General features: G+C 48.4%; 1 protein-coding gene across 2 annotated transcripts in view; it reads left to right on the top strand.

Moving 5' to 3' along the window:
• Positions 1 to 9,963, top strand: part of Sstr2 (somatostatin receptor 2) — a 62,681-nt gene extending 52,718 nt beyond the window's left edge. The window contains exons 1-2 of one of the 2 annotated variants that reach the window (XM_005402090.1): positions 3,808 to 4,083; positions 8,173 to 9,963. In XM_005402090.1, coding sequence (XP_005402147.1) covers positions 8,264 to 9,373 — 1,110 coding nt within the window. In that variant the 5' untranslated portion in view covers positions 3,808 to 4,083; positions 8,173 to 8,263 and the 3' untranslated portion in view covers positions 9,374 to 9,963. Of the gene's footprint in view, positions 1 to 3,807; positions 4,084 to 8,172 lie in introns of those variants that run through there. The other variant, XM_005402091.2, reaches the window with a different exon arrangement.
• Positions 9,964 to 11,725: the final 1,762 nt, after the last annotated feature.

The following is an 11,725-nucleotide window of genomic DNA, read 5'->3' as shown; positions in this document are numbered from 1 at the left end:
CTCCTTCTCCTTCTCCTTCTCCTTCTCCTTCTCCTTCTCCTTCTCCTTCTCCTTCTCCTTCTCCTTCTCCTTCTTCTTTTGTTTTTTTGGTCTCATTAAATTGTTCAGGCTGTCCTCAAACTTTTGATCCTCTTGCCTCAGTCTCCAGTAGTCAGCATTACATGTGTGCCCCACTTTGCCCAGGTACCTTTGAGTATTCTTAGTAAGCACTATGAATCAACAAGACAGGGAGTGCTGGGAAGCCTCTCCCAGAGTTATCTGTGCTATTCTTTCCACAGAGTGTATTTCAGAATGAGAGCTCCATGCAGCGCACTCTGGAAAAAGTCACTAAGGGAAGGGCCACCTGCTTTCCATCTTTCCAAGGGACTGAAAAAGGACATAGGTGCAGGTGAGAACAGCAAGGATTTTGTCATGAGGAATGACATGCTGGGTCTTCCTCTCCTCAGGCAGCTTTCATAGCTCATGTGGATGCTGTTCCCGGGAAAGGGGTGTGAGTCTGTGATTCCAAGGAGCTGATTCAACTCTTGATTCTTCACCTTCTAACTAGGTGGTCCTGGGCACAGCACCTGGCCTCTGTGAGTCTAGTATCTGTGATTGCATCATAACAGGGTATGTCTAAGGTCTCTTCTGGCTGCAGGATTCTATACACGCACATTTCTGACAAAGGGAGGGAGGGAAGAGGAAAAGGAATAATCTCTAGTTCTCGACCACTGATTCTAGACTTACTTGGGAGTTGTTTCTACAGAGGTTCACATGCCTGCTTATTTACTTAGCCCATGTGGTCCCTGGGGATTGAGGCTGCTAAGAGAGAAAAATTGTAATGTGCCAAGCTGGACTCATGGCCATCAACCGCTGAGGGAGAAAGAAGAGAAGAGAGGTGCTCGTATTAACCCCTGTGCATCTGAGGAGACGATTAAAAACACACTATATCAAAGAGCCAAGCTTTTAAACAGAGTGACTACCACCCACATTTTCTAAACTAAGCACCAGGCCCCACGATATCAGAAGGGGTTTTTAATGCCATGTGGTATAAGAAGCCATCCTGGAGATGAAATGGGGAAGTTTACCTTTCAATTTTGGCAATGTGCAGATGGCTTGTAGGGAGACAAGGGACTGAATAGCTGAAAACAGGAGAGTTTCAGGAAGCCCGGGGAATAGGACCATCCTGCCAAACACCTTCTTCTGTACACTCAACATGCAGAACAAAAGGAGTGTCGCTCATTCCCTATCAACAAAAACGGAGTGCCTCATCCTCAGCATTCCCATGCAGGCAATCAAAACCACACCGGGTGCTTGGATTGCATCTAACACTCCCAACCAGGTCCGGGTCTGTTCCTGGGGCTCTCCCACTTTCTCTTAGGCTTCCTTGCAATATTCACTTCCACCAGATAGAGTGCAAAGCAACAATTTCTCCCACTTAATTTATTAACCCACAAGACATAATGACCTACTTGGGAGTTTGATGTCTTCACAGCGGAGCTCCTAGGCTGAGAACTTCTCAAAGCAAGAGTGAGCTGAGCACATCTCCCGTGTTAGGAGCTGAGCACTGACCTGGCCCTTTGTGCTGCCCTGTTTTTAATTTCCTGCAGCCTGTTGTCCCTCTGATAAGTGTTGAAAAGGGAAAAAGTGTTATTTAATTGCTGTAAAATATCAAACAAACCAGTGGGGAGGTTATCTCCTTCCCAACCTCTCTATTTTTTTGGTTCCAGGTTCTGTTACTTGGTTACTGACCCTGCTGCAGAGGCAGGAGAGGCGGCCCCGTGTGGGTAAGAGCAGTCTTGGCAGAGATTGGGGGAAAAGAGGCAGGAGTCAAACAAGGGATGGGAACTCAGGCTGCTGGGCACAGGCAGCAGCAAAGTCAAACAGCTCTTTGGAGGTGGGACAGGCAGGGGAGGCATAAAGGAACCGGGCAAAATTTAAAAAACTGTTTAAATGACATCTTTTCTCTGGTCAGAGTGGATCAGTATGTTCAGATCCCACTCAGCCAGCTGCAGGAAAGACAGGTGTGCTTGAGGTGGTTGGGCCCAGTACTTCGTCCAGGCTGGGGGTCCTACTCAGCGCACAGAAGGGAGTTTCACTGTCTTTGGTTACCCAAGCTCAAGAGCATGCAGAGGCACAACCACTCACTGAGTTGCCTCAAATGGAGATGGCTATTTAGCTAAGCCTCCAGGAGTAGCTTGTTTTTTTCCTGGTGGGATTCATACTAAAACTAAAAAGCCCCCACCACACACACAAAAAAATCATCAAAACTGTACATGTACAAAACTCCCATAGGAGTCACCATGTATGTAGGGGAGGGGAGTATCTTGACGGCCAGGGGTTCATTTCTTGGATGGTTATGAAAGTGTGGGTTTTTCAAATGATATATACATTTGTTATCAATGGTTTGAGAACACTCACAAGACGTGGTACCAGCGAAATGAATTGAAGGGTAGCGTGGGCACTGCCTGGTTCTTCTTTGCCCACCTCTTTCATTGGAAATCATCAAGTCATGGCTTTTAAAGTAGAGGTAGCAATAGGTTTTGGAACTGTCACCAAAGGAGGCAGACTTCCCCTGAGCTCAATTCTATGACCACCTCTTCCAGGGATTGGGGGAAAGGAACACAGCCCTCTTCCAGTGAACTGCCCACCTTGGCCTCTCTGCCCTATATACAGGAGTCGAAAGACAAGCTGACTCCCGGGTTGGTTCAGACATCAGACAGTCACTAGTTCGGGTTCCATCCAGCCCAGGAGCTCCAGGCTGAGCAACATCTCAAAAGGACAAGAAGTCAACCAAAGTCCCTGATTTCCATGCTTACCCGCAGCTCACTGCTGCTTTACCTGCTCTTTCCCTCCCCACATCTCCCACGCCACCTGCTAAACAGCTTCTGGACTTTTGCTTTTCACTGGGGAATTGACAACTGGATAACAGGACGGACAGATCAAGGCAGCTCAGCCCACGGAGAAAGTTAATTAGGACATCGTTTCTGATTTTCCAGCCTCTGAAACTGTACCCGGGATGGCGAGTGTGTGCTTGGAGGAGGGCGAGGAAAGGAAGGCTGCAGGGTTGATTGTGACTTATTAAACTATTGGAACACAAGCTGAATCATCATAGACAAAAAATAAATAGCTACAGCCCAACTCCCACTTCTTGCGGGCTCCCCTTTGCTCCCGGCACGGCACAGCACAGCTTGCAGGCAGAAAGCAGAGGGGCGGTGCAGGTCCGCAGACAGGTGCTGAATGACAGACAGACTAAAGCAAGGGGACCGCCGGGTCCCTGGGCATCCGCCTTTTACTGAGCCTCTGAGAGCTCCTAGAACTGCATCTCGGGACCCAGGTGCCGCTCACACACCTGCCTGCGTTGGCAGCTGCGTGGAGCAGCGGGGTCCTCCCCATCCCTTTGCTCTGTACCCTTTCCCTGGTTCTGAGCCTCGCATCCTGCAACCAGGGCTGGCCCATAGTAGACACAGCCTTGCAAACTTGTGTGACAAAGAAAATCACAGAGGTCCCAGGGCAAGTGTGGAACCCGCCCCCCGCCCCCCAGAAGCCACGCCAGCTGCCTGGAATGTGTGGGGTGAAAGGGAATCGATTCTGTAATATCGGAGGGAAAGCAGCGCGAGTCCTTGCCCGCGAGTCTTGGAGAGCCTGGGGTCACTTCACCCTTCGAGCCCCCGCAAGCGGGTCCTTCTTCCCTGCTCTCCTCGGAACCCGCGAGCTCGGCCCGCAGCCTCCCGCAGTATCCTCCGCAGGTCTCACCCTGGTCCTCCTACAGGACCTGGGGGGCGGAGCGAAGCGGTGGTGACGTAACTGGGGGGAGCTGTGGGGAAATGTGCCGAGGGGCTCTGGCCGGCCGGGCCAGTCCAAGCGGCGCAGCCACCCGAGCCCGCGCGCTCGCAAGGCCACTCGCCTCCAGGGCTCCAGTCCGCGGTGGGCGCTGGCGGTTTGCGCGCGAGCGGAGAGGGGAGGGAGCCTGAGGGGCCGGGAGCCCGGGACGCCGAGCGTCAGGCACCCGCCAAGCTGCCGCGCTCCCTGGTACCCAGGTGGATAAGGGACAGCTACTGGGTGCTGGCGAGACCAGATAAGGAACTGCCTCGGAAAACCAAGGTAAGGTGTGTGTGTGTGTGTGTGTGTGTGTGTGTGTGTGTGTGTGTGCGCTGTGTGATACAGAGTCAGAGATGGAAGGAGCGAGAAGCGCATTTGGGCACCTGTGTGCAACTGTGCTGAGGTTCATGCCCCGCCGGTGCGAAGAGCGTAGGTTCTGGTGCACCATTCTCGGTGCCTGTTGGGGTTGACGGTGTGACCGTGGTGGGAATGAACGACAGGGATGTCCCGGCGTAAGTCAGGGGCTGTAGGCGGTGTGCGCCAGAACCCACACGTCTGCACAGCCTCTCTGTGTGCCTGGCGTGTGCCCTGCAGCCCAAGGGTCCAGCGGTAACTATAATGGGGGCAACTTCTCTCCAAGTCACTTGCAAAAGAGCTCTGCAGCAAGGAAAGCGAGGCCAGCGGGAGGGATGTGACAGGTGCCCCCCGGGGCTCCTGTGGGCACGCATCCCGGAGATCTGAGCTCCGAACCTGGGAGTGGCAAGTGCCGGGGCGCCAAGCGCAGAGATGAGGGGATTCTCTAGTTTTTCCACACCTGGCTGAGGCGGCAGGCACGGACTGGCTCTGGGTTGCATGTCCTGCGTCTAGGCAGAGACGATAGTCTGCCTACGTGGAACCGCTGAATGGTCAAGCCCCCGAGCAACAGTCGTCGCTTCCAGCTGTCCCTGGCTCCTTAGTCTCACTCTGGGTTTACAGGCTGGACGTGCTGGCACGATAGTTTTCGTTCACTGTCCCTCGCCTTCCTCGCAATGGGCAGGGAATCCTTTAGGAGTCGCTTGATCTGAGGGTTCCCGAGTTGAAGGAGGATTTTCCCAGCTCCAGCCCCGCTGTCCTGAGCGCCCTCCCCGCATCCTCTTTGGCCAGCACCAGGGCTTTTCCCAGGTGCTCTAGCGCCGCAGTGGCCTACACCCGGTAGCTGACTTGACGGTGGGAGCCTGGCTCCAGCCCCCCAGAGACGCAATGCTAGGCTGCAAGGGAGGCAGGACTGGGGGCGAATGGGGAAAGATGCTGGGAAGACCACAACCAAGGCTAAATAGGATTTAGAGCCACCCTGATGCCAGGTCCCTGTTCCATCCCTCACTCCTCCTCTGGGATAAAGGAAGGGACCTCTGTCACTCTCCTCTTCAACAGAGCCTGGATTTCAGCTCAGAGTAAACCAGCAACCAGGCCATTCCAGGTAGCTAACAACTCTTTAGCTAGAAAAATAAAGCAGAAAAATAAAACTTCCTAGTACATTTAATTTAACCACAACTGGACAGGTATTAACTGCTTGGCATTTAGAATTCACTCTCTGTGAGACAAACATGAAGCAAAAGTCACTCAGAGACCTTAGAAAGCTGAGTTCCTTGCTAAATGAGATTCAGCAGGATTTGAGCTTATTTCTCCCTTGGCGGAGCCTCGCCCAGCTCCGGACTGGTGCCCCAACTATCACCTCCACCACCTCTGCCAGGGCTCTGAACCACATTTCTTGCTGCCTTTCAAACATGCTTCCTAGCCTATTGCAGAAAAAAAACCTGAACTTCATGTACTTTGGTCCAGTAGAAAAGGCACAATTAGGGCAGGAAAACAGCATCTGACTCTTCCCTCACATTCCCTGCATCATCATCATCACCATCACCATCATCATCATCCCCAAGAGCTCTAGACAGGGCTTCTGTGGCCCCAGGGGGCTTCAGTGTAACCCAGGCATTAGAATGTGACCATTCACGGTACATCTATAGCCCTCCAGCAAGGCTGAGGTTTGATGTACGCTCCAAGTGCAGCCAGCTGAAATAGAATTGTGGATCTGTAGAGTTAAAGAACTGATAAGATGGTTAAAAATGATAGTGGAAACAATCTAAGTTAATCCAGGGATACTAAAAACAGCTTCTTTACAGCCTGTGTAATAGCCGTCAGCTTATGTTTTTTTACCCAACACAGACACGAAATCCTGAGTCCCCAAAATACTTTGTGGCAAAACAGATTGGCCACAAAGCTTAGACTCTGCAGACGCTGTGTGACGGGGGAAATTAGCACAGGAAGAATAGGCAGTGTGCCTGGTAATACAGAATGAATCACAAGCAAAGGTGGGCAGGGATGCTTAGGACATGCTAAGCATTGCCTAAATCTCCTTTACCTGCTTTGTCTGCGAGCATTAAGCTTTCACTGTCGCATCTATTTGCAGGCACCAGGAAAAGTACCCTGCACAGGGGAGATGTGTCCGCCAGCTTCATCACACCTACTGTGTGCTGGACACACCGCCCCTCGGCACCTCGTTTCTCCCTGGACTGACTTCCTGCCCCATCCTGTTGTTTTACTCTTCATATACCCAAGGCCCAGCTCCAAAATCCCTCCCATGAAGTTTCCTCTAAATCCCCAGGAAAGAAAGGAATTCTTACAGCCTTTGTTAATATCTCTTTGCAATTCACACCCTCTTTGAGTGGGCTTCCCTGGCTGTCTCCCCTACTGAATTATCACTCCCAAGAGGGCACCAGCCACATCTTTGTGCCCAACACAAAGAAGCCCCCAGCCACGTATTTCAAATCACTGTAGAGAAATCATTCAAGTATGGGATGGTCCATTGTTTGATATCTTAAGCCAAGCCAATAGTGTTACAATTATGTGCTCAGCAAGCATGCAGGTAACACAGCAGTCAGCTGCGTTAAACCAAAGCCGTTATCACCCACTCATTTTTCCCATCTGTTGAGCAGCAGACGTGCTGCCATGAAAAGCAGAGGAGATGTAGGGCCAGGTGGCGTGTGTTCAAATCCCAACCTGCCAACTGTGACAGTAAGCTCCTCAAACTCTCTAGGCCTTGATTTCCTCATCTTTAAAATGGGGATAATATCCCACTTATCGAGATGATGGGGAAGCAGGGAGTGGGAATGGACCATCTTGGTGTTTGGAACCTTCTGTTTACACCTAGAAAGACTGAGTCCCTTACCTGGCTCCTGTTTTCATCCTTAATCAGGGAATTACAGCCAAACCCTCTAGGGGGTTAGAAATACTCTAGAGCAGCACCTTGGTCAGGGATTTTTTTTTTTTTTTTTTTTTTTTTTTTTTTTTTTGAGGCAGGGTCTCTCTATGCAGTTCAGGCCGGCCTCGAACTCACTTTGTAGCCCAGGCTGGCCTTGAACTCAATGATCCTCCTGCCTCAGCCTCCTGAGTGCTGGGATTACAGGTGTGCGCCACCACACCCAGCAAGTACTTCAGGAAAGCACTCTCCTCAGCATGAAGTGACAAGTACTGGGGATTAGAAAAAACAAAAATGAAACAAACAATATCTAAACTAAAGCACACATTTAAAAAAGTTTGGGGGGAGGACAAGTTCTCATTATGTAGTTCAGGGTGCCCTTGAATTCACTATGTAGCCCAGCTTGTCCTCAAACTAGTGGCACTCCTACTGCCTCAGCCTCCCGAACAGTAGAATTACAGGTATGCACCCGGATGCCTAGCTTCAGACTTTTATTTCTAATATTGAAGACTATAAATTGATTCACTGTGTAGGCAGATTTCAATCAACTGAAGACAATGAGATGGTGGAAGAAAAAAGGAGAGGGATAACTTTGAAGTTCCAATTATGGGCTCAATACAATGGTAGGCATCTTCCCATACCTCCTCTGGCACCCCCATTCCAGCAAAGGAGAGTCTGAGCAGTACAGGGCTAGACACATGGGCTCAGCAGTGGAGACCAGGACTGTTCTAACTCTGAAGTCTAGGGTTTTCCTATTGCAGAGATTGAGAATGGAAAGACTTCCCAGCAGGCAGCAAGTCAGCATAGCTTTCTTCACAGGGAAAAGACCCAGGATGCCAGAGTCAGACCTTCCTACCCCAAAGTCAGGGGCTCAAATTCTCCAAGCTCTGTTTTTTTGAAGTTTGAACAAGTCAACTGCTGAGGGGTCAAAGTATGTGTTCTTGAGGCCACAGCCATCCCCGACATGTGCATCACCAAAACTGATGGCTCAACCCAAGCCCTTCCCCTACTACAGAAAAGGAACTCAAAAAATCACACTGATGTGGAAAGATAGCATGTTTTCCAGTTGAAGAGTACATCTAAGAGGATAAAGCAGAAACATTGTCACTGATAGGCCTATCTTCTTTCTTTCCTTCCAGATGTTGCAGTGGATCCTTGGCCTCCAGGGCACACTGCAGTGCAAATAAGATCTCTGGGCTGGCTGGCTGTAGACTCAGAGGCAGAGCAAGCATGGAGATGGCGTACGAGCACCTCAATGGGAGCCAGGCATGGCTGGCCCCTCCCTTTGACCTCAATGGCTCAGTGGTAGCAGCCAACAGCTCGAACCAGACAGAGCCATACTATGACATGACCAGCAATGCAGTACTCACATTCATATATTTTGTGGTCTGTATCATCGGGTTGTGCGGCAACACGCTTGTCATTTATGTCATCCTCCGCTACGCCAAGATGAAGACCATCACCAATATCTACATCCTCAACCTGGCCATTGCGGACGAGCTCTTCATGCTAGGGCTCCCCTTCTTGGCCATGCAGGTGGCACTAGTCCACTGGCCCTTTGGCAAGGCCATCTGCCGGGTGGTCATGACTGTGGATGGCATCAATCAGTTCACCAGCATTTTCTGCTTGACAGTCATGAGCATTGACCGTTACCTGGCCGTGGTCCACCCCATCAAGTCGGCCAAGTGGAGGAGACCGAGGACAGCCAAGATGATCAACGTGGCTGTGTGGGGAGTTTCTCTGCTAGTCATCTTGCCTATCATGATATATGCTGGGCTTCGGAGCAACCAGTGGGGGAAAAGCAGCTGCACCATCAACTGGCCAGGTGAATCTGGGGCATGGTACACAGGGTTCATTATCTACACTTTCATCTTAGGGTTCCTGGTACCCCTCACCATCATTTGTCTCTGCTATCTGTTCATCATCATCAAAGTGAAGTCCTCTGGAATCCGAGTGGGTTCTTCCAAGAGGAAAAAATCTGAGAAGAAGGTCACTCGAATGGTGTCTATCGTGGTGGCTGTCTTCATTTTCTGCTGGCTCCCCTTCTACATATTCAATGTCTCCTCCGTCTCTGTGGCCATCAATCCCACCCCAGCCCTTAAAGGCATGTTTGACTTTGTGGTGGTCCTTACTTATGCTAACAGCTGTGCCAACCCTATCCTCTATGCCTTCTTATCTGACAACTTCAAGAAGAGCTTCCAGAATGTCCTGTGCTTGGTCAAGGTGGGTGGCACAGATGATGGGGAAAGGAGTGACAGCAAGCAGGATAAATCCCGGCTCAATGAGACCACAGAGACCCAGAGGACCCTCCTCAATGGAGACCTCCAGACCAGTATCTGAACCGCCTGGAAAACAAAAGCGCAGAGAAGCCAAGCTCTGCCTCTTGGCAATGAGCTCTATCCTTGTCCCCTCTTCCTCCTACCCATCACTCTGGCTTCTAGAATAAAGGATTGCTCAGCATGAGCCCAATTCAGAGAACAGGGCTCGAGCTGGTGTGATTGAATGATAATGTACCACATTGATTACCTCCCCCTTACGGAGACATTTAAATCCAGGCAGACCATTCAAAGTCTGGAGAAAAGACGATCATGCCTGGGTGTGACTCTGAGAAATTCTAAGGCTCAACAAAAATAGAAAAAAAAATTACCTATGTGTTTGTGTGCTTAAAAACCAATATGTAATCTTGAGTTCTGATATTTATACTTGTATTGCCCCTATCCTTTGTATAGTCGTTACCTTCCTTTTCTTCATTACATATGCAAGGAGCAAAGTCAACTGTGTATAGTGTACATGGACATTTACCACAATACGGAACTAAAGAAATGGACTTAGCATGAAGCCAACAAAGTGTAAGCTTCAGGGATCTCCCTAGCAGTGTGGTCATGTGGTTATGATTTTGTTTTTAAAAAAAAAACTGTGAAAGTAAAATATTTTTGTATTTTTTTTCCTCTTAGGAGGGCCCCTTAAATTGTATAAACTTCCAGCCTCACAAAATCTGCCTCTGTCCTAGGGTATGTGCTTCATTAAATTCAGAAAAGTTAGGTCAAAGTAAAGAGGAGATGGGAGAAGATATTTCAGACTCAAAATACAAAGTCATGAGTTTCCTCATCTTCGATGCAATTAGTTATTCATTTACCCCAAAGGACTTAAGTGGTTGTGGTCATCAATCATTGTATTCATCAAGACAAAGCTGGCTTTGTTGTAAGATTGCACTTTTCTTCTCAAATTGGTTTGGTCTTCCTTAGGAAGCCACAGAGAGGAAAAATCACTAACCCTGAAAGGAAAAAAAAAAATAAAAAAGACTATGATTCTTGTGGGGAAACAATTTTCTTTCCTTCCTACTGTGAAAATAAACGAATAAGGACGAAGCAAAATTATACCTTTATGAGAAACTATGAAAAAGTTTTTTTTTTTCTTTTAATGTTGGACATGACTTTCTAACGTAATTCAACAAACCCCTCAAAGGGTTTTTTAAAGGATTTTATACAAAACTAGACATTAAGAAAATCAGGATGCATATTAAAGACCTAAGGACATTGTTCATAAAACAAAAACATACACATCAGCCAACAAATACTTAGCATGAGGGGGGTGCACAGGTGTGAGAGTGAGAGTGTGAATGTGTGTGTGTGTGTATGTGTGTGTGTGTGTTGAAAGGACCCCCACCCTTTGGAGGTTTTGCTTTCCTGCCTTCTTCCCCGACTATTATTAGGCATTATATCTTTAATGTTATGAACTCTGAGCTTTTTCCCGAGGACTTTTGTTACCCAAACTGTAAATAGGTTTATGTACAAGTGATAAGAACAGACAATGTCCCATTCTGTGGACTGATCACAGTTTCCAGAATTTTGAAGTAACACAGTATACACCCAGTACTTGCAAGATGTCATCGTCTCTGGGTTTATGTGAAAGTATGACTCTTAACATCTTGCATATAGCTTTTACCATATTTAAAAATGAGCTTTCTTCTTCTGGCTCTCTAAGCAAGTGTTGTTTGAAGGTCAGAGTGACTAAGTGTCCCACCTGTGGCTTCCTTGTTAATGCACTGCTTTCATTCCCTCTGCCTATATCATTTACCTCACTCCCTAAAGTACTTACTGTGGTTCAAAAAATATGTTCAATAAGATTTATGATAGACAAATGCACTCACGCAACAATAAGGAGGTGCAATTATGAAACAAGACTATAGGGCAACTTGTTACAAAAAATGCATGTGGTAGAAACCCACACTGTAGGGACAGAGGCACTGTAGGTAGGGAAAACATAGTATGAAAGCCCCATTGAGTTTTATTAAAAATTAATAGACAGTTTTGACCTCTGCAGCCAGACTCTAGCAATTAGAAGGGCAAAGGTAGCTAGACTCTGAGGCATTAGACAGAAACAGCTAAACTCAAGCAATTAGGAAAACAAAGAACTCAGGACGGGGCGTTCCTAGGTAGCTGGAGTAACATAAGAATGGGCAACTTCTCCTTCACTTAATCCTTTAGCCATACTACCAGTTCATAAGCCCCCTCGCATAACCTTACTTTCCACCAAAAGACAGGAAATGTCACATGACCGGAAGAAACCCAAGGTTAGGATGAAAGACAAGCCAGGGGCCCAATCAGATTCCAGGAGCGTACGTGGGCCAAAGATGTCAATAGAAGGAGATGCAGACAAGAAATCCACAATAAATTCACTTTCGAATTCTCC

This window comes from Chinchilla lanigera, unplaced genomic scaffold (genome assembly GCF_000276665.1).
Source record: "Chinchilla lanigera isolate Chin_1 unplaced genomic scaffold, ChiLan1.0 scaffold00077, whole genome shotgun sequence".
Classification (NCBI taxonomy): Eukaryota; Metazoa; Chordata; class Mammalia; order Rodentia; family Chinchillidae; genus Chinchilla; species Chinchilla lanigera.
This window is presented reverse-complemented; position numbering and strand designations above follow the sequence as displayed.